Source organism: Aulonocara stuartgranti (genome assembly GCF_965226115.1).
Source record: "Aulonocara stuartgranti genome assembly, chromosome: 8".
Lineage (NCBI taxonomy): Eukaryota > Metazoa > Chordata > Actinopteri > Cichliformes > Cichlidae > Aulonocara > Aulonocara stuartgranti.
This window is the reverse complement of record NC_138959.1, coordinates 12,715,698-12,738,735: the sequence shown is the minus strand read 5'-3', so window position 1 is coordinate 12,738,735 and position 23,038 is coordinate 12,715,698. Positions and strand designations below refer to the sequence as shown.

At 38.9% G+C, this 23,038-nt stretch overlaps 1 protein-coding gene across 4 annotated transcripts in view; it reads right to left on the bottom strand.

Moving 5' to 3' along the window:
• The window catches only part of vti1a (vesicle transport through interaction with t-SNAREs 1A), a 115,720-nt gene that overhangs the window by 72,788 nt on the left and 19,894 nt on the right, over window positions 1-23,038 (bottom strand). For 2 of the 4 annotated variants that reach the window (XM_082545263.1, XM_082545261.1), the window contains exons 4-6: window positions 18,835-18,912; window positions 13,880-13,900; window positions 7,715-7,799 (exon numbers count right to left, since the gene is read on the bottom strand). In XM_082545263.1, the coding sequence (XP_082401389.1) occupies window positions 7,715-7,799; window positions 13,880-13,900; window positions 18,835-18,912 (184 nt within the window). The remainder of the gene's footprint in view (window positions 1-7,714; window positions 7,800-13,879; window positions 13,901-18,834; window positions 18,913-23,038) is intronic. The other 2 variants (XM_082545264.1, XM_082545262.1) reach the window with 1 other exon arrangement.

Sequence of the window (23,038 nt, the reverse complement as noted above, 5' to 3'; positions counted from 1 at the left end):
TTGACAGAAGACTCACTGTGAAGAAACACTGCTTTGTAGTATAATGCCTCTTGCCTTTCTTTTTTAAATAATATATATATATATATATAAAAGGAATGGTTGTCACTTTAGTGCACTGTCAATGAGAACATGTGTAAGGGAGGTTTACTGGTCAAAGAGAAGCAAGAGGATTAAAAAAAACAAAAAAAAACAAAACCAAAAAACCTGGTAAACAAGTAAAAAACATTCAAATATTTTATGGATCTTTGTAATCTCCTTTCCATTATTTCTATTTCTTGCTTCTATACAGCAACCTATCCACTCACTCTGATAAATGTCTAATCTCTTTTCTTTTTTACCCCGTTTTCGGGTTTTAAATGTCATCAATCATCTTGTCATTCACTGCGTCATTCTCATCACTCAATTAATTTTTCTGTTAAAAGGTCCTCAGTTGACAAAATAGCACAATTCCCTCTCATTCCCACTCCTTTACTTTATTTCAGGTTTTTTTTCTCCTTTTCTGTTTTTAATATTTCAGCACCTCAGATGTAGCGGCTCTTTAAAGCACCCATGGGGGCTCCGAGTCCGCGCTTTTGTCTCCCATTTCCTTCTGAAACAGTTTTTCTTTAACCCTATGCGGCTCTTCACAGTTGTTGTCTTAGCTCTCTCCTCTCCGTCGCTCTTTCTGCTTTCTTTTTCTCCATCTCACCCCCACCACCCTCCCTCAGTTTTCTCTGTGTCAGCCAGAGGTCAATGCTACACTTTTTTCTTCTGCATGCGAGAAGGCAGGGGGTATCTTTTTAGTTATTATAACCTAAAAATAGAAAAAAAAATGATTTAAGGTTGGGACGATGGTCTCTTTTAAGATATAGTGTCTTACCACAATCTAGCATTTGGAGGGTGTTTTGTATCTTGAGATAAGGATAAGATTATATCAATAAATGATTTGGATGGGGTTTGATCAGGAATCTAGACCAATTTACAAAGTGTCCCAAAATGACTTAATTTTCATCGTCTCAAGGACATTGTTCTTTAATGAAATTGTGTTTTCTGATTAAATAGACTAGTAAAACGCACACAAAAAAATGCTATTTGCCGTAGTTGGGGACATTGGGGACTCATGGTTTGCTATTGAGGAATGCTAATCAAGCAGTTGGGCTGCCTGTGTTCAGTTGCAATCACTGTGGTGGTTTAATCTTTAGTTAATAAAAGATTTCAGTCAATGTTGCTTGGTCAATCTCATCTCATATCCATCATAAAGTCGCTAAATGTGTATAACGCTAGTGATTAAGTTTTAGGGCCTAGCTTAAATGCTTAAAACCAACATTTCTCTTAAAAATATTTTTTACACTTAGCAGGAAAGCTCCAATGAGCTCTCTAGTCAGATCATTACTTCCAAGAGTCTCATTATGTTGAGAGCCTTGTTGAAGCTAATAACTGACTAAAGGTCTAATTATTAGATTTTCTCATAATTTTATTAATGCTAGCTCACACTCTGTGGAGACCTAATGGAGGAACACAAGGAGGCGAGGAGCAGCTGTAGTAGCTGGTGGACGGTAAGCTTAACGGAACAATCTTTGTTCGTTCAAGAATTCTTGATCTATTTTTGGAGAAGGTTCATTTAACTTTGCAAAAACATGTCACTTATTTCCATTTTTGTAGTCCCACAAAAGCTCGAACAAATTTTTGGATGTTTGCAGTAACACCTGTCGATACACAGGGAAACAGAGACTTGCCCACGCACGTTCAGGAAAACAGGCGCGCGCACACAAACACATACTTGAGTCTGTTGGTTCAGCTCTTCCATTGAGGGTCCGTATGCTAGCTGGCCATTGTTAACGTAAGGCCTTTTGTCTGGGCAGCCTGAAACTGGTGATTGCACCTTAGCTACCGCAGTTCAAGCGTAAACAGTGTTTTCATGCCCTACGATATATATACACTGTTGCCAGTGGACCCCTAAATCCCTGGAACAGCTGAGTCCTAGGGTGTCAAAGATAATGGCGATTTATTGCAGTGCTAGGCTTTCTCATTGCCCCTCCCGCCCCCCATTTCCAATCGTCCCTCCACCCCTCCTCCTCCCTCAAACAGATTAAAATTAAGCCGTAAACATGTGAGGATGGAATTAACACATTTAGTGAGTCTCCTCTTCCCACATCCCATTTTCGCTCCAGAGCGGCTGATCCCCGCTGCCAAACGTGGGTGCAATTTTAATGACTCGCGACGTTTTTGAAGTCCACATAAAAAAGCGTCGCTCGCCGTTTGTGGCGGCGCTAGATATGACTGGGCCACGGCCGGCCATGATTGGGGGGGACACACGCCGCCGATTCGGACTCCAGGCTCTTCGATAGGATCGGTGTCATTTTCCTCTCCACGATAAGACGCCTTGCTGACAAGGTCCGATTAGGAGAGAAAAAAATCATTATTGCTACGCCTTTCATCCACCGGGGGTTTACCGATAAACAGCTCACCCACGGCTAGATTTTCTGAGAGCAAGATGTTATGCGTTGAAGCATATATATTTAGGAAATATGGTTTCAAGTTAAAATTTTGGCAGTGTTTTTTTTTAATGACTGTTTTCTTTTTAAATAGCTATAGAAAAACGTTTTCCGCTTTAAAGCACATTTCTTTAAAAAGACCTTTCTCTTTAGCTGAAAATTCAAGCTGTGAAATATTTAAGTCCTGGCTCTCGGCTTTATTAATCAAACAATTATCAAATAACGTCATATTCTTTTTGAACACAATACAACATGCCGATTGTATCGGCCTACAAAAAAAGTGATCTACTATGCTATACCTCAAGGAAATCCACTTTAGCAAAGTGTCCTTTTAAAAAGAGAAATGAAAAAGAGATGCTTAAAATATTAAAACTACATTGCAGAACAGAGAGAATAAACTAAAATAAGAAGTAAGAAAAGATTCAGCAACATGCTAATAAGAAAAAGATTTACATTGCATTTAATGTGTGTATATACTATGCTTTTTAAAAAATATATATATAAAAATCATTAAAGTACTTACTAATACAAAAAAAATCAAGTATAAAATTGGGTTGCATTTGCAAAACAAACAAACCAAATTTTCAAACTAATCTCTTTAAATGTATTAAAATTGTAGAATAATTGTCAATTTCCAAAAATACTAATTCCACTTAAATACTGATTAATTACCTATTTATTTGTAGGATTTTTATTTGTGTAAATCAGTAAAAATGTAATAAAATATTCTACATTAACAGCATGTTTTGAATGTTAAAGAATTGAATAAAATGTATTGAGGGAGAACAACAGCCTCTGTTTAATATAAAAGTTGGTGTTCATAAACGTAACCGGCTAAGTCATTTGTTAAGTGTTTGCTTATGGATTTGAGGCGACGCTTTGGTGGCCCAGCACCAAAAGAATCATCGAGTCTGATCTTTACAGGGAACAGGGAGAAATAAAGCGAGCGGGAGAGACACAGAGAAAGAGACAAAGATGGAGAGGGAGAGATAGAGAGTCGGGACAAATGTGTGTTGTGTTACTGGGCCACTCCAGCACCCATGGACTCTCAGCAAGACTCAAAGCCACACTCTGCTTCAAACGAGAGCCATGAAGATTTTTTTTTTAATGTTTACAAAAACATATTTATTTATTTCTCGTCACTCCGTCATTTATCTATTTATTTCTCGCTGTCCCAGCACCCCTTGCTCTGCCACTGGAATCCTGTTCGATGACGCCGACGTGCTCACCCTCCCCTCTTTTGCCCCCCCCACCCCTCTTTTAATACCACTGCAGTTGAAAATCAAACTGCTCTAAAACAAATTGATGTACTCTTTAATATAGTCGTCACATCATCACAGGGTCCTCACACGTCTGCCTTGGTGACAACTGCAGGGCTGCTTAGCTTAGCCCAGCGATGGCTGCCACTTTGTTGGTCGCTTCAATGATTTATCACAAAAAAGAGAGGGAGAGTGTGAGAGTGGGAAGCGAGACAAAAAGGGAGAGAAAGAAAGAAAAATCCCCTGGATCATGATTGAGTCACTGGCACCTTTGATTGACAAGGTCTAATCAGCTTATCTCCATCCTAATAAAGTTGATAGCCTGCAGTGCTGCTCTCTACCTGGCATGGCGTGAACTTTGGGCTAGGCTGGGGCCCCTGGGGGCCGTACCCCAACCCTCTCTGCTTATCTAAACGGGGCTGAAATCAATCCCTAATGAGCTGTTTTCATTTGCAGGATTGATTACAGGCTCCTAACACCAAGAACACTCACCTAAGAAGAAGTGTCTCAGCCTCTTGCTGGCCACCTTTAAAATGCAGAGCAGCAATGCTTTTGTCTGTGCTCGTCTTTGTTTCAGCGGCTCATTTTGTTGGCATTGCTAAAGTATTTGTGAAAAGCATAAGGGGGGATGAATTTTCAAAGTAAGTTTCCTTAATATTTAATGCATGATTTACTGAACTGGACACTTTAAATACTGCCTCTGGTTTGTTTTTACAGTAAACTTGTATTTATTATAAAATTACCTTTAGAATTACGCTAGATCGCTCGCCTTAGCGGTCCTTTGCAACACACAAACATGCTAACAAAATGAATTCTGCTATGACAAGGCTACATTTCAACCTTAAACTATTTACATCCTCACAAAAGTGCAATAAAGCGCCATCAAATAATTTTAATTGCTGAGATAACACTAATTAATATTTCAGTTTTTAAATTAAGAGTTAAAATTTTACTATGTAAAGCAGAATGTATTTTTAAATATACATATATATATGTTTTATAGAGTCATATCTTTTCAGAAACTGCTAATCAGTCTCTAACCTTTAATGAATAGAAAGGTAAGGCAACAAATCATTGCAACATGGATATGTTGCACAACATGCTATTTTCATTCTTAAACAAGCATCATGAATCATTCAAAATATCTTCAGCTTTGGCGGGAAGGACTAAAATCCAGCATGTCTTTGATTTAACAACATCTCCAAAATTTGACAAGCCTCCACGTTTGGGCATTTCAAATGCCCCTGACTCAAATGTCTTTAAATTGGCTAACTGCATGCCCTCCCTTTTTATTTACTGCCCTCTTTAACTGGGCTAGCCTCCATGTCTGCATGTCTCTATGCCTGGGCTTTCAAGTCAGTGCTCTTCACTAATGAAGTTCTATACTTTATTTATGAGACAAACAGAGAACCCTGTTTCTTGAGGGTGCGTGTGGTAAATAGCTCTGCATGCCCAAAGAGTCTCCTCTATATCCCTCTGAGGGCTCTCACTGCTTTTGGCAAGCCTTTGTTTCACAAAATACACTAGAGACACTGAGAATAGAAGAAGAAAAAACTAAAATATCTATGATAAAATGATACTGTGTCAAGATTCATCTTTTCTTAGAACTAAGAGTCTTCTTTTTTCTCCTTAAATGTGACCTAGAAGCATCCTGTTTTTTTTGTTCCTGGTCATTAAGAGAGATATTGTCGGCGGTGAAGAGAAAAGGGGGCAAAGAGTTTCTACGCCATTTCTTTGTTCAGGATCTATCTCTTTGAAATATAATGTCTTTTAGTTCCACTTCCCCCATTGGTCAATTGTAGTTCTTAAGGGCTACTGTGTCATTGTGGATGGAGAATGCAACTTTGAATTACTGCAAAATAACGATGCTAAACTGCTCTTGGTAAAAAACTAGGGCTTAGATGTCTAAGAAGAGTTGAGATGTGTGGCAAGAGTAGCATTTACAGTATGACTAGAGAATGTCTGATTGGAGAAACACTTAATGCTCTAATTATTCTTGTTAAATATCCATGGATGCCGCACCTGCATTTGAAAACACAAAGCTTATTCCACAACAACTGCCAATGGCATTTCATAACGCTCACGAATAAAGCCTAGTACTTGCAGGACTTGGATATTTATTTTGTTTTGTACTTGATGATGTGAAAAAAGAACAAACAACAATAAACGAAATCTTTGGTGGGCTGTAAAAGTAACCAAGTTCAACACAAATCCAGTTTCCTTAGTGTACTGTGTGACTCACTAATCTGGCAGGAGTATGGACTAAATAGTGCAAGATAATATGAAGATGTCTGGGAAGCGTTGTAATGCATCACAGTAGGACAACAAGAGAAAATATATCATTTGAAACGGGCGAACAATCCAAAAGAAAAAAGAAATAAAAGAACTTTGGATCAGATGGTGAACTCTGTCAAACTATATTAACCGAGTAGATAAATCTGGCTTCCTAATGTTCATGCCAACACTTTTTATTAAATTTGAGAGCTTGGCAGATTAGTCTGGTAGAGAGCTGCGTATGCCGAGTGGATCTACGTTCCTTATTTAGATGTATTCTCTAGCTGACCTGGAGACATCGCCATTTCAGGTTGTGCATCTGAGCGGAGGGCTGGTATCGACAGCAGAGTAAAGGAAGAGGTCATGGATTAAAGACATGGGGCGAAGCTTCCCCACCAAACCACAAACATACCCCACAGCTGGTGTGGACCGAGCCACGTGTGTGGGACCGAGGCAGGATAAACGGGCATTGTTCTTAGCTAGCTGCACGCACAGTGGATGAGACAGCCACTGGTGACACAGGGTCAAGGGGCATGTGGCTGACTACAGCGGAAGAAACCGCTGGACACAGGAGGTGCTCAACACTGCTAAGTCACCATACACTTCTTCACCAACAACCAAGCTGTGAGGCAAAACATCAAAACGAGTCACTGTGAAAGCTGCGGCAGGGCGGAACAAAAATCCGCCGGCTGTTGCAGAATTCGACACCATCGAGAAACTCTAATAACGTCAGAATCATCTCGGAAATTTGAATCAACATTTTTAGGCAGAGAATGCAGATTGTATTTAGGAATTTGTGAATGCAAGTTACAGGGAACATCAAAAGCCAGTGGTCTCCGTGCAAACCTGCCTTGACTTGAATTATTAAATCTGTCGATGTCGCGCACACCAGCCGCCCTGCGATTATAGTGTAAATTGACAAACTTTTTCAAAACTACAACGGAAGCCACAGAAAGCTGGTTGATACTTCAAGAATGAGCTTTGATATATCTCTGAGGAATACACTGCGCCTCAATAATGTGGTGACTGTCAGGAAGGAAGACAGGGAGGGGGGGGGGGAAAAGAAATATGCTAACTGGTTAAATCTATTTAAGATCCCAATGAGATCTTTTCCTATTTTAAGATTAAAACCATCCTTGATAATGAGGGAAAAAAAAGGTTTGTGTGTTTTTAAGAGGATTTATTTAGAAAGTGATGTTTTTATTTTCTTTCTTGTACGCTCCTGAATTAAGAACTTCAGGAGGAATGCTGACATTGTTTATTTTCATAGACCCCCTATCTGTTTGTGGAGGGAAAAAAAAAAAAAAAAAAAAAGCACAGCACCACCCACCAAATGCACATGCATACATAACACACACACACACAAACACATACACACTGAGCCATAGTGATGCTTGAATTTTCTTCAGGAGCAGAGCAAGGAGAAGCAGCGCCCGATCTGTCGCCTGTACACTTCTCTCACTCCCTCCCTGGCTCACCTTTGATGTGCTCCCGAAAATGTCATCAGGCGTCAAGGAAAGAGGTTTTTTTTCCCCACCGACTCCCCTCCTTCCACCCTCCAAAAACACACGCACACACACACACACATCCACCCACCTCGCATATGAGCAAGACAATTTGCTGTCGCTCACTCATCCTCAGCACTATCTTGAACCCCCCAACCCAACACCGCCCCACTCCTTTTCCAATTCATAACAGAATACGTACCAGTTTCTACCGCTATCTGGTAGCCGGCCTCCAGTCTCCGTGATGACCTTTCCAGCTTCTCTGTGTTGTCCAACAGATGTGCTCTCTGCAATAAATAGAAAAAAAAAAGAACTCAAGCTGGAGAAACAAACACAAAATAAAAATTGATTGAGAGGGCTGGGACCCATTTCAAAGAAACACATCAACCCTGTCACCTAAGCAGACAGACCACATCCACAGCGACAACATAATACAACCATATTGGCAATAACCTTCATGGATGACAATGTGTTGTGTCCTGATGGAATATCAAGCAAATGCATGTAAAAAAGGCTGCTGCCTCATCTTGGACATAAAAAGCGGCACTACTTGGAGCTTTGCTGCCTCCTCATATTGTTTCACAACCCAGGACAGTTAATTTGTTTTAGCTCCTTGCCTTAAGATGAAATACAAATTTATTTAAAGAGCTGTCCAGGTAAAACAAAACCGGGTCCAGCTAATGTTTTCCAACTGGAGGAACCTCTAGTCACAACCTCTAGCATAGCAAGAAAAGATGGGTTTCACAAATTATTAAGACTGCAATGTGATTTTTTATTTTCCAAAGAGGGTGTTTGTGAGTATCAAGGTCTAAGCTAAGGCTGTAAATATCACGTGTATACGAGTACAAACTACTGATAGCAGTTCCTAGGATACCAAGCAAACCAATGATTTTGGCCTCTTCTCTTCCTAAACAGCTCCTATATAACAAGCAAGACAAGAAAAGAGCTCATCCGTTGACTGGACGTCCACTACCGGCTCTCACTTTCTTTGGTGGAGTTAAAATAGTGGTAGTTTTAAAATGCCGAAATTTACAGTTTTTTTAGACTCTTATTCAAAGCTTTCTCTGAAAGGCTGAAACAGTTAATTAAACTTAGATAAAGTTAGTTAAAAAGTCTGTAACTGGTGACTGTTGTGAGCTGCCTTTTAAAACCTGTTGTAGTGGCCTTACAAACTGAATTGCCAAGCTCTAAAAATTATTAACCTTATGGATTTGTTTACATACAAAATGTCTGCTGAGTCCAAAGTGACCAGCCACCTATAACATATAAAGATGCACTTACATACATACTAAAAACAACCCCTCATCATCCACTGAACTGAGACACTTCATGTGCAAAACCAACATAAGACCGAGCTTTCATTAAACCCACACTGCAATCAAACAGCATAAACATGGAAGACTTAAATGTTTACTTGAATGCTGTTGGTTGTGACGGCTTTTCTAATGCGCAACCTTAAGAAACTGATCAGATTTAACACATCTGACACAGGAAAACAACCCAATGAATGACAGCCGCCCATCTGACAAGGGTTTCACGCCCATCACATGAGTGAAGGGGACAGGGAAAGAAGTGAAATCTCTAGTTTTGGTTTGGCTGTCAAAATGTGTACCAGCTAATCACTCAGAGGAAATGAAAAATGTGGAGGGGAAGAAAAAAAAAGTCAACGACACACTTTTCAAACTTTGACAACAAGAGGGATGGGAAAAGAGCAGGGAGGAGAAAACTCCCTCTGAACTCTTTTCTTTCCCTCGTTTCCTTTTTCTTTGTGCCGCTGACAGATGTCATTTAAAATTGCAGAGATACTTTTTAATAGTTAAAGGGAGGGCAGGGGAGGGATGGCGCGATAGGAGAACGGGTTGGGTGGTTGAGTGATAAAATGGTCTTGCGGTAGGAAACTGATAAGTAGACGGCGAGCGGCGCTGGATGCAAGGTGTGGTGTGGTTTTGGTAAAGGTTGTGGTAGAAGGGGTTTGGAGGTGGCGTGGAAGTGGTAGTGGCACCAACAGATATGGTGTCAGTATACATGTGGGAGAAAACGGATACCAAGCTTGGGCTATAATGAGCCCCTATGGATCAGCTGCGATGCAGGGGACGCACTGACATGGAACGCTTAAGCTAATACACCTAGACCACGGCTGCAGTGCCTGTGTGTGCCTGGGAGCATGAGGCAGCCAGGGATACTGACAGAGTAGCGCACTCCCTGGGTTCTTCAAAGAGCTCAAGTGATTAGTATGTTATCATTACCATTCGAAACGTGATTTTCCTATTCCCTCTCGGCAAAGGTGACACGTCTCGGGGAGACGGCCGGCAGACTTGCTGCGATGGAAAGCCACTTCAAAGCTTTATCCTCCTGAATTTCTCTCTCTCTCTGTGTCTCTTCTCTCCCTCGTTCTGTCTTCTTTTAGGCCCGGGGGGAGGGTTGGGTGTGTGAGGTGGAGGCGAGGGGAGGGGGGGGGGGGGCACTGGGGGGGTTGGTAGTGGTGGCAGTGGTAGTATACGTGTGTGTGTGTGTGTGTGTGAGATCATTAGAATAATGCATCCTGAGTTTCACAGTGACAGAACCTGAAGGAAAGGGTTAAAGTTCAGCCACTAAGAATCCAGTAATGGCAGACTATGATAGCCCTAATAATGGAACAATCCAGCCACGGACACAAGATGATACCAGGGAAAATAATGAAAAGGAACGTGTACAAATTAAACTAAAGATCGTTCACTGCATTGCCACAGTCAGTCAACACAGATAAAGAGATTATACATAAAGAGATACAAATTACAATGTAGTATCTCTCACAGTCATGCAATATTGCTCCAATGTTGCAGGACCAAAAATAGTGAAATTGTTCAGGTTTTCAACCATTTGTTTTTATTCTGCAGCAAGCAAGCAATCCTTGTCAGCAATTTTTACTGAGAGAAATGCAAAGTTGCTGCTGGTGTGCTACACTGTCCCAATTCAAGACTTGACCCTTGCGGTTCTCATATAACCACTGTAAAAACCTTCAGAACAAGGCAAAGACATGCACAGAGCACAAATCATACCTGATCCTCTCATGGAGCCTTCTAGCAAAAGATTAAAATATAATATATGATAAATATTGTGCATCTGAGAGTGCACCAGTGCGCCCCGCCGCCACCACCACCACCATTCCTACCTATGTATGTATGCCTTTTCATCTGACACCTACATTTTTGAACAAAGATCTTCTTAGGAACCACAAAAATGGTGTTTTTCTGTTGTGCTTTTTTGCGTCAAGAAACACTCTTCAGTTGTAAGTTATTAACAGGGAGCCCCAGAACAATGCAGCTGTAGCTCAAAAGAAATCTCTCCCCTCTTCTTTCCTTCTCCTGCCTTCTTTCAATATCAAACACAGGCGGTTACTATCACCATTTTCCAAAGTTCAGATGATTTCCTTATTATTTCAATAAGGGTGGGGGAGAGTCAAAGTGAATAATGATGACAGCTGTGATTCAGACTGACTGTGTGATCTTCTCTGCCGTTTGTTTGGGACTTGTAAGACGAGGAATTACAAGTGTCAAACAGCTGTGAATATGGGTGCTAAATATTTAAACATGTTTTTCAGCTGAAGAAAAAAGTGCAGTTTTTTAAAAGCAAGGCTTAAGTGTGTATAAGCTGCGCCAGCCTTTGATTCAAATGCAGGAAGAGCAAAAGGGTAAAAGACTGCAATGGCGACGAGGGCAAAGATTCAAGCCCGATTACACAGACTGGACCATTCCAAATAGGGTAGACAGGTGAGGTAACTCAAGATGTCTTCTGACCCTCGGGCTAAGAGGAAATGCTGAAAAAAGTCGGTAGAAGAAGGGGAAACAAAAGTAAAGCTAAATAAAAGGAAAAAAAGCACAATAACATGGCATCTGGGCCAAGCTGGCACTTTAAATTATGGATAGGTGTGAATGGAGATGCTTTGATAGGAGCTGAATTACTCTGTCTCTTCAGAATCCCTCTTGAATAAAGTCTCACTCGAAGGCACATTTAAAAACATACTGCAACTATAGCTACAAAGACGAGTTCAGGGCAGGACAACAATATAATGTAACCTACAATAACTAAAGAACCTGCCTCTTTGAGCGCTAAATACAATTTATATAGACTTAAGAATACATGCACAATATAAAGCTAAATATGTGTATAATATCTTTTTATCAACAATGAGACAATGACTACATTCAAATTAAGGTAAGCTGATGTTGAACCTACCATTAGTAGCATTACTGGGCAGTCCAAGAAAAAACAAACTCTAAAGGCTAGACATGTAATTAAACAGTTATAAGACATTTCAATTTAACCTGAAGTATCGATACTCCAGTAAATAAGACGATATACACAACAATAACATGATTCAAGCACAGTGATAGATGTTTGAGACACCCCAGTAGAACTTTACATATCAAATGAATCAAATAAAAAAGAAAACTAAAGCAAATCTATAAGAATTATACTCAGAATTATACTTATTTACAGGATCTGCGTCGCAATTAACAAAACTATTAAAATAATTCTAACATCAGTGATATTAACACCTACTATTGCTAACCAAGCTGAACAATTGTTATGAATAATATAGTATTTATTGATAAGTCACCTCTTTAAAATATCATTATAATAATTACATATATCAATACCATACAGTTTCAAATGGTAAGCTAATGAGTTAAACAACAAGTTAACAAAGATGCTAGTTTCTGCATGCAGTTAATGTTTTATTCATTTTTTATCATCATCATTGCTACTATTATTAACGTACAATCCTATATATACAATATATTTGGATATGCAGGAACCAAAGGAGGCAAGGAGGGAAGAAAGAATAAACATAAATATAAATTTGTGAAAATAAAAACAGATCTATACAGACAAACTTAGTTTCTAGGAGAATTCACAATTAAAATGATCTTGCAGGGCACTATGTAGCTCTCTAAAGCTCCCTTTAATAACTTGACAATCCAGAAAAAAAAAAAATGTTGTGGTTTGCATTTTGGTTTCCAAATTTTCTCCAGCAGATGGGGGGGGTCAGCACTATAGCAAGATTTCTGAGAGAGTGGAATAAAGAACTGATCAAATTCTTCAAGCACACTCCCTCCATTTCTGAGACGCTATATTTCTATTAAAACCTCCACATTATTGTCCATTCCTCTGCCATTTTGTTTGAATGTATTAAGCTGAATACGATTCAAGATTCAAAAGACCTTTGAATTATCCTGTTATCTAAACTTTAAGTTGTATCCTTGTAGCTAACTTTTCTTTTCTGCTAAGTCAAAACAACAGTTTAGCTGTTTTGTATATTGATATGCTATAAAGGCTGATAATCCACAACCTTTCTACTAAAAGTTTCAAACTACAGTTCCTCAAATGGCCACTTGAGGCCAGCTTCAAAATCAAGTCATTGTACTTCAATATCAAACTTTGCAGAAGAACTAAACATGATTATCATCTGGTACAAAATCGAATTGGTCACTACAATAAAAGTTTCCTGTGTATGAGAGAAGGAAGTGAGATGGGGGCATGTGTGTACTAAATCCAACCAATTTAATATCACTTTAACTTTAAGGCTTTTACATACAGTCTATGGAAACAAGGGTCAGTGGATGGCTTGATGAGTTTTAAAAGGATGTGAATCATATGCTATAGTCTTCAGAATTCCTTCAGCCCAGATTAACACCTCTGGCAGATTTTGGATTGATGTGTTAGTTAGTCCTCTCCAACATCATCATCAAAAGACCAAATGAATGAGTGAGTATCTTTTGGAAGAATGGCGTTCCTTCCCTCCAGGAGATTTCCAGGGACTTGTGCAATCAAAGCCAAGGTGCGGCATGTGGTGGCCCAACATCTTACTAAGCATCTCTTTCCTTTCATTTGTAATCAAAAGCACAAAACAAATACTAGCCTACAATGTGCACTCTTAAACACATAACATAAATCACTAAAAAATAACTTCAGTGTTTTTTTACTGCACAAGCAGCTTTTTTGGCCTCATATTGAGATATTTAAAGAACAGTAAAATGTTTCAAGCTGCCATTCCTGATCAAAACTCAAAAGCTGATCAAGTTCTTGAAAGTTGTTGGTCCCAATAACTGAAGGAACTCTGAGTTTAATTCCCTAATATTTGCCCTTAAACAATTGCATCAGAAATAGTATCTCATCTTCGCTTCCTGATATTTATAGGAGGGGAAACTTGAGGGATTGGCCCTAAGTAAATTCATTATCTGCGGTTCGGCCTCTAAACTGTTCAATCAGACATCCAGAAAGTGTCCAAATGAGTGGTTCTAATTTTCTAACAAAGAAAGGAGGCAAAATAGGTAGTTTCATACGGAAAGCAGAACTTAAATTCTTAGATCAGAAAAGCACTTACCTCTTCACGCAACTTTACCAACTGCATCGTGAGAGCAAAAAGGAGAAGAAAAGAAGGATGGAGAAAGTGAAAGATAGATTAAAAAAAAGCAGAAACAGTCATATGGCTGGATAGAGAATTAACCTTGACGATTTATCTGTTTGCATGTTTAGCATTTGGAAATCACAAGACAAACACATTAAACGGAGCTAAACACGCCGCTTGGGCTGACTTTTTTTGAACAAACAAAGATCAAGTCCTGCTGCTGTCACATTAAACAAGCACAGGGAATGGATCGTTCGACTCGCAGAATCAACCGAGATTATCAAGGAAGTCACATTACAGAAATTGATATAGCGAGAGAAAAGAAAGAATGAGTAAAATCTGGTTTGCACATTTATAGTAAGATTAAATGTTGAGCGAAATTTTCTCATCTGTCACTGTGCAATTCTCTGCAAAACGAACAAAAAAAAGGAAACTGTGTGCCTTTTGGAACAGAGTTATAAAAATGCTGAGGCACATTATTTTGCATCGCTGTTTATTAATGCTGGTAAGCTGTCAATATTTAATGTCTGTTATCAATCGCATTAAAGGTGCAGATTGTTCAGCGTATGCATGGAAAGCCATGTAAGGCTACAATTGTGTATACATACAGTACTGCTTATTATGAGGACAACCATAGATCATGAAAAATGAATCTTAGCATAGCTATACATTTTTCATGAAAGAGAATAACAAATTTAAAGTGAAGTAAATAAGAAATGCTATTCCTATTCCCTGTCCTGGAAATTCTTGCATCTCTGATAATGAAATAGACATGTAAGGGAGGGCAGTAATCCCATTTGCCATTAATTATGCCCAATCACAATTAAAAGGTTGGTTCCCTGGCCTGTCCTTAAGTTAGGGTTGCAGAGGAGGAAGGCTTCACGTAGGAATGCAGCACATTTGGAAGAGAAAGAGGAAGGACGCATTTTTGATGTGTTAGCCTTTTAAAGTGATTTTAATTAATTTAATCTAATATTTAATTGGTCACTATTACAAAGGTAGTAGCTGAAAAAGGAGACTTAGGGCCACAATTACTCAAACTATTTATTTGGGATCATTGTGAACAATATAGGAGGAAAATCTATTTAAATTAAAACTATGACTTAACATTTATCTTATACCAAAATTCAAAACAACAACAACAAACAATACTGCACTCCCTAAATTTCCCTCTCCTGTATTTATAACAAAACTAGTAAACACAATCAAAGAAATTTGTCATAAATAATGAATTCAGGATGAGTCTGTGCTCGACAAAAACTGACTGAAAAATAAAGAAACTCACACATTATAATCTTGCATGTCAAAAATAGTTCTTGCATCATTTTTGCTTATCATAAGTATATGTCTGTGACATATATATATATATAAAAAAATATATTGTCAATATCTGTAATGTGGGAGGTAAACAAGTATACCTCCATGTTTTTATAAAGAGCTCTTACCCTTGAAAATGTCGGCAGTAACAAGGCGCACCTTAGTGAGGAAACACTCTTTTCTAACTTAAGCAACAACTCCCGCTAAGAATGCATTATTGAAGAGGCCAAAGTTTAAAACGACACTGTGAATGTGGTTATTTGGGGCTTGAAAAAAACCCCATCAGATCCTGCGATCCCTCACCACAGCTCTGCCATCAGTCAATGGATACCAAACAAAACTTGTTCTAGCTCATTTGTGCTGCCTGACTGATTGCAAGTCCTTGTGGAGGATTTGTTAAAACTATATGATGGGCATGGTGAGCTGTTTTTCTCGTTTCTTCCTGTTTAGCTTTATTTTTTCTTTGGCATCCATTCTTTATTCTGGCCAGTGATGCTCGTGTTGCTCGAGAGATATACAGCAGTAAATACAGAATATTGTAAATGGTATAATTACTCCTGCATGAGCGTAGCTCCTTGTGTTTTTGTGATGCCAGCCAGTATTCAAAATTGCACTGCTGCAATTTTTCTGTTATGATAATCAGCAATTTTTTTTTTCAAACAAAAGATTTTTTTTTTTTATCCAATACGGAATTCGATACAAGTGGTAATCTGCTTCCTTTGTAGGCTGTAAAATCTGGTCCATGCCGGCTCAAACCAGCACAATCTCTTGTGGCCAAGCCTTCTGCTGTGACTGAAATCGAAACTATTCCGTATAGTGTTCGTGTGTGAAAAATGTGTGCGCATTTGTTGCTTTGTGTGTGGCGTCTGTGTGTGCTGACAGTGTGTGTGTGTGTGTGTGTGTGTGTGTGTGTGTGTGTGTGTGTGTGTGTGTGTGTGTGTGCGCGTGTGTTGCATGCAGAGGAAACAGAAAGGGAAAAAAAATGTGCAATGGTAGCCTACCACATTATTAAAAAAATGAGTGATAGTGCCAATTCAGTCTCTGTCCGCATACAGATAACGAATAAATGCCGAACTCTATTAAATCGTCCTTTAGCCATTATCGCAGGGCCAACACGCCATTTTCAGAACTTATGACGGTTCCCTATTTACTTAGCTATAAATCCTTGCCATGTAACCAACAGATTTGTGACTGGTAATGATCTGCTCAGCCAGGGCTATATGAAATGATCCTGACCTCTTTCAGATCGTCAGGAATTAAATTGACCGACTTGCCCCGGCCCCCACCATCTTTTCCCCTCTCCTATCACCGCCGTCTCGTTAGATAAAAAAAAACCCTGAAGTTGCGAGTACTCCACTCACAGCAAGACCAAGACAAGTATTATCTCCACAAGTTTTTAAATGAAAATGAGGCAAATACGGCACCTGGAAGAAAAAGGATAAATGTACATCATCTATTTACTTTGCTTTTGCCCCCGAGATGAACTCTTTCTTCGGCTTTGTATGGGTGTGTGCGTGTGCGCGCGTTTGTAGGTGTGTGTATGTGACAGTTTTAGATTAGTTTTGAATTTTTAAAGTTGAACAGACATTATCACCATTCATTAAAGAGTTTTTTAAATAAAAAATTTAACATTCTAAGTCCCAGAAGTCTATTCAACAAATACATTTTGTGAATATACAATGAAAGAAGAGTAATAAATCACATATTTTGGCTCATTTTTTAAGGGCATCATGTTTGACCTAAATTCCCCAAGTTAAAAATGTCTTCCTCTTAATTTAAAATTAATAAATAATCTAAATTTTATTTTATATATGTGGATTTGTGATTTTTAATATATATATATGATTATGTTATTATTAAATAGGATCGAAAAATAATGGCTGGATTTGTTCATGTATTTAAATGTCACGCTTTGCTACTGTTATTTGTACATGCATGGATTAAAGCCACATATTTTATCTTAACTTGGAAATACAATTATATTAAATAATATAAAAGCAAGAATATTTTTATTTATTAAATTCCAACATCAGCTTTCAAAATCCTATAATGTAAATTTATAGTACTATGCCACAATATTAATCCTAAACCTTTTCTTTATTATTTTCCTCTCAGATTTATACATTTCAGATTTACAAATATTCGTTTTAAATATTTCAGATACATTTTTAATGAAGGGGAAATAAGATTTGAAATGAAATGGGATCTGGATTTTCAGCTTTTCCTTGACAAGATTTTGATAGGACCCATCAGAGTCTCAAATGTGGCATTTCTGACAGCAAATCTCCTTCTAACTTCTGCATAAAATGTCGGAGCCACTTTTGTGTCTCGCTAATTTGCCAAGAATATGCATATCAATTACACATCTAGGCTCGTGATACATATGTTTCTAAGATGCGCGGTTCATGGGTCATCATTGAAATGGTAATAGGGAAATGTTCAAAAAAACGAGGAAAAAAAACCAGACAACTTTATTTAGCTTTGCCTGGGTGTGAATCATCTAAATATACTCGCATAGCGCTGTGAAACTAAATGTGCACATAAGTATTCATCTTTCTTCTTTTTAGTATGTGGAAAGCATTTATTTGCGTGTGTGTGTGTGTGTGTGTGTGTGTACGCGTTAAGACACAGTAACCTCTGCAAGAAGACAGCTGACTCTAAAGGCAATATATAATTAGTCAAAAGACATTTTGTCATAGTTGAGAGTGGCTGAGTACAGCTGTGAGCAGTGCTGCTGATGTATTACTCTTTGACTGGAAACAATTTATTTAAAATTAAGTTTAAAGAGTGTGGTATATTTTTAGCAAATTAAAACTGCAATGTCTTCTTAATACAAACCCCCCTCAAAACTGGTGTAAAAAAATCTTTTGTAAATATTGCTGACGTTAAAGGAAAATTGCTTATGTGCTCATGTTGTTTACATCCCCAGATTCAACAGGCTGGACTGATAGCACATAAAAAAAACAAAAAAACAAACCCAAACAATTGTGAATACACTGATAGCTAACAGATAAAACAATTAAAAGGGCCATTAAAAAAAAAAAAAATTCTGTTTGAAGCTTGACATGATATACTAGATCAAATTATTTAGTGACTAAATAACTTTTATTGAGTACTTTTTCAATTTCTTTCAGTCATCAGTAAGGGAACGCATTGTTCACCACTGGAGTTCACAAAAAGACAAGAGAGTAAGATTTAGCGGCTGTGTGTTCATTTTTGTGTGGGTGTGTATGTCTTTGTGTGTGTCTTGATCATGAGGATCTATTATGATCCTAAGTCCGTACCCGGCTGGAGAACAGCTGTGGGACGGTTGGAGCAGGGAGGCTGGGGTTTTGGATTGAAATCTGTGTTTAAGTGTGTATTTGTGTTTAGGTGCACTGCTTGTGTTTGTGTGCGTTGGTCACAATCTGGCTGTGTCCAGACACCGGTCCCATGCCCCGAGCCCGCTCACTGCTAGCCCAGCTTTGCATTAAACAGTGTTACTTCCGCATGGCTTAGTGACAATGGTGTGGTTTCAGCTCTCGATGGCTGCTACGATGGGGCCCACCTCCCCACCCTGGGGGCCAGTCAGCCACCCACACTGGTCTCATTTGGGCCCCTGATTAACACCTTACCTGGCTCTCCGAAGAACTGGCATCATCCCCCAGGAGCTCGTTGCGCACCTCATCACTGTAGGCAATGCGTGACCTTTTCTGCAGGAGGAGGAAGAGGAGGAGGAAGAAGAAGAAGGACAAAAAGAAGAAGGAAGAAAAAGAGGAGAGCAAAAAGAGAAAACAAGTGGGGAAATATGGCTTAGTACTGTTGTTGATGCAAAAACACAACAGGCATTCCTTAAACACGAGAGCCCCCTAATGGAACTCGGTGACAAACCGAATCAAACATGGAGGGTGTGTATATGTGTGTGTTTGCCCTTACAGCACATGTACCAGCAACAAAGCAGTGTTCGGGGTTTGTGCCTATGCCTCCTTCCAAGGTGATCGACTTTACCTCATGCACTTATGCCACAGCGGTGGTGGCAAAGAGCCCCAACCACACACACATATACACCTTGCCCACTTAAACAAATACAAGTTGAAGGATAAAAAAAAGCCCATCCTGTGTGCAGGGAGAGGCTGAGGAACCAGGGACAGGGTAGAGGGCCAGGGAGATGTATTATGAGGAAGTATCACTTGTCAGCGCTAAATCTTTTCTAGGGGCTGTCACTGCTGTCATCCCAGTGCAGTGGCAGGCTCTGTGATAACACCAATGCTGTGACTCAGACAGGGAATAATTCATCACCCATTGGCGGCCCATCGGATTTGGGGTTGCCTCTCTCCCTCACACACACGCACACACACAAACTCTCTCTCACGCTCTCTCTTTCTCTGTTTCCAGATAGGCTAGAATAAGAGGGAATCCATGTCCCCCCCACCCAAGAAAAAAAACACCCAAAAAGACACACTCAGACACACACATTTCATACACACTTCAGAGTGTGCCACCTCCGATTGTGGAAGAGTGGGCTGCCGTTGTACTGCTTGTTTACAGACACCCGACCCATGGAAAAACAGCCTCTTGGCATGCCCTCTAAACTAAATACACACCAGCAGCAGACACAGAAAGTGTTTACTAAGCCTCCTTCGCTTTCTGTCACCGCCTTGACAGGGTTTCTAGGTGGGCTGCAGGAGGTGGGCAAAATCAAAGACAAACACCAGCAGAGGAATGAAAATATCACTTTTCCTCAGCACAAATTCTTTCAATTTTTCTATATTTATATTGTAATTGACTAAGTAAATAAAACAAAAGTCGGGGAATAAGCAAAGGAACACCAATTACCTGGTGGGGACATTTTTTCCCCCCTCAAAGGCACTATCCTTTCCTCCTCTCTTTCTTAACAGTAAAAGTTTAAAGAAGCTATAGCACTAAGCACTTTAATGGTGCCTACCATGACAAAAAGCACAAACCAAACTTGAAAATGCCAATTCGAACGTCAGGAGTGATGACATCAAGCTGCTTGATTGAAATAGCTTTGGAACCAATCAAAACTGAGCCGGTTGATTTTATTTATTTGTCTCTCCTCATAATCTGGAGCACTGAGTGGAAACTCCTCGCTGATGTGATTTGTTATTATCGTGATGGTGAGGGCCACAGTTCTCTGGAGTAATTACTGACTAGATAGACAATCCAGACCACAAAACCCATAAAGAGCGCACCCAAACAATAGCCAACCACGGGGACCTAACCTAACCACTAAACGCCTACTGAAGAAAAAGACTGGCAGCACAGTCTGAAATAACACAGACACACACCGGTATAAAGGAGCACTCTGTCAAAAGATGCTGTTAAAGTTGGTTTTTGAGTATTATTTAACTTTTACCTTAATTGCTCTAATGTTGAATGAACTGGAACAGCCAGTTCAAGATAAACTGGCGAAACATGCGCTATTTAAATGGTCATGAGAGCATAAGCATAATTAATGAGATCGTTTCTGATTTATTTTCTGTCATCTGAAGCTTGTCATCCTTTATTTAAATGCCTAATGCATATGTTTATGTATTTGAAACATAATTTAAACCATATTTTGTCACCTTTAAAAAAAAAGAAAAAAGAAAACCCATCCATTCCAGCATTGTAAAGCATTGTAAACCTTCTACACCAGGGTAACTGAATGGTCACTGTGCTGCAGTTAGTGCAAGTGTAAGCACAAGAAAAAGGAATTCCAGATTTGTTAAAATCAGAAAGACAATAAAGACAATATAACGACAGCATGTACACTTGTACACCAGGCACACGCGCACTTTTTTTTTTTGCCAGGAAAAACACCCACATATTCCATTTAAGTCGAGTTTCATCTTAAAGAGCTTCAGTGCAACTTAGGGGGAAAGACGACTTCACCAGTAATTGAGACGAGGAAGCCTGGGAGAAGCATTGATTTGAATGTTGAGGCTTACGTCGCCTTCAAACCATATGCAGGGCTTTTTTGGTATTTCTAAATAGCTGTTTGTTACGGATGAATGTATGAAGGGTTTCTGCAATGAGAACAGAGTAGATAACAAAGAAAGTATAAAGAATGGAAAATGTCGTTGAAATGAAAGTGTTGCCGCTATTTTCCCTGTACCTACAGTACACACTCCAGCTTTTGGATTCCCCCTCTGGAAAACAACAGATTCCTAAGTGACTACTGCCTTCCCATTTGATGTAAAATATAAGCAGGTGCAATACTGACTGCTTAATACAGTAACAGATTTTGATTATGAGTTTGGGTGTTTAGTGACAACAGGCACAGTCTCGAGGTCAGAAAGGAGATATCTGGTCTATTGTAAAAACCTTATTTTCCATTAATAATAATAATAATAAAAAAAAAGCTCTAAAACTAACTCAATCTATTTACAGTACGTGGAGACAGAGCTCCGCATCTTAAGACAAAACCAACTAATCAGGCTTTGTAATCTAAAAAAGAATACGTGCTTTCAGAAGATACCTTATTGCTCAGAAAAGGGGGGGGGAAAGAGCTTTTTTTAAATCCTTTTGAAAGGTCTGTCTTTTGTCACTTTTTTTTTATCTTGGGTGAGAATTTGCTTCTATTCCCGGAAGCACACAAGAAAAGTACAAAAGGTACATCTTAACTTTATGCAAAGTGGCCTGCCTTTAAAAACTCCACGCATCCCGTCAAATGAGGCGATGGAGGTGCTGGTGTCCTGTCAAAAACACACGTTTTACCTCTGTTGACATGGATAGCAGAAAAAAAAAAAAAAGTATTCTTCTTTACTCATCAAAACATAATTACATATGCACGCATAACAATTCATATCAGATATGCTAATCAGTTCAGCATAATCCTCTGAGCAGCAAATGATATTAATTCAATTATAACCAATACATGGATATCTTATTTGTGTACAATTCCTTTATAGTCTATGAGCATGCAATGGTATACTTTTGTTAAATAAACATGACGACTCTTAATTCCTTCATAAACCACTCACAGAAAAACACGTTATTAATTGTAAAAAAAATAAATAAAACAATAAAATAATAATAATAATAATAATAATAATAATGATAATAATAATAATAATGATGATAATAATAATATGACCTTTCAAAATAAATTCAAATCAGTCTCCAATTAAGGTCTCTGTAATATTAAACAAAACTTTCTCAGAAAAATTCAAATGAAACAAACTGAGATCCATATACACATTTCAATGCCCTCCAACTCTCCTCCTTGCTTTTTGCCTGGTGCAACGAGTGACACAAGGACAAGTCGAATAATTGTGGCGCCTAGAAAGCAGAAAAAAAAAATGTAAACAGTTCATTAGATGGGAAATAAAAGGCGTAAAAATACCCAGGGGCAGAGTGTAATGAGGGGCCCTGAAGTTCCTCTGCAGACGCTTTTTCCCTCTACTTTCCCAAGCTTTTCCTTTTCACCCTGCACACACGGCTGGTGGCATAGCATGAAGAGTAATTAACCACATTCAATTTATAGTACTAGGCTCCATTACAAGGTTTTTCACCAGCAGGTGAGCAACTGGGCAAGTTAGACTTAATAACTCTCATGTCTAACGCCATGTGATTGCCTCAAACTGACATCCAGTCCTTTCATTTTCCTCTCCCGGTTGCTCTAGGGATGCACAAAATGTGAAAATCCAAATAAAATTAAGGTGAGTATAAAATGATCTAAAATGAACATCCTGTAAAAATAAATAAATAAGTAAAAAAATATTTCTAAAGTCAGCACAGAAGTGACAATGAAGTGGAGCAGTAAAATGTGTGTTCACAAAAATGTGTGCTAAACTCAAAGGTTATCTATTTCACTTCCTCTCCTCCCCTGCTGTG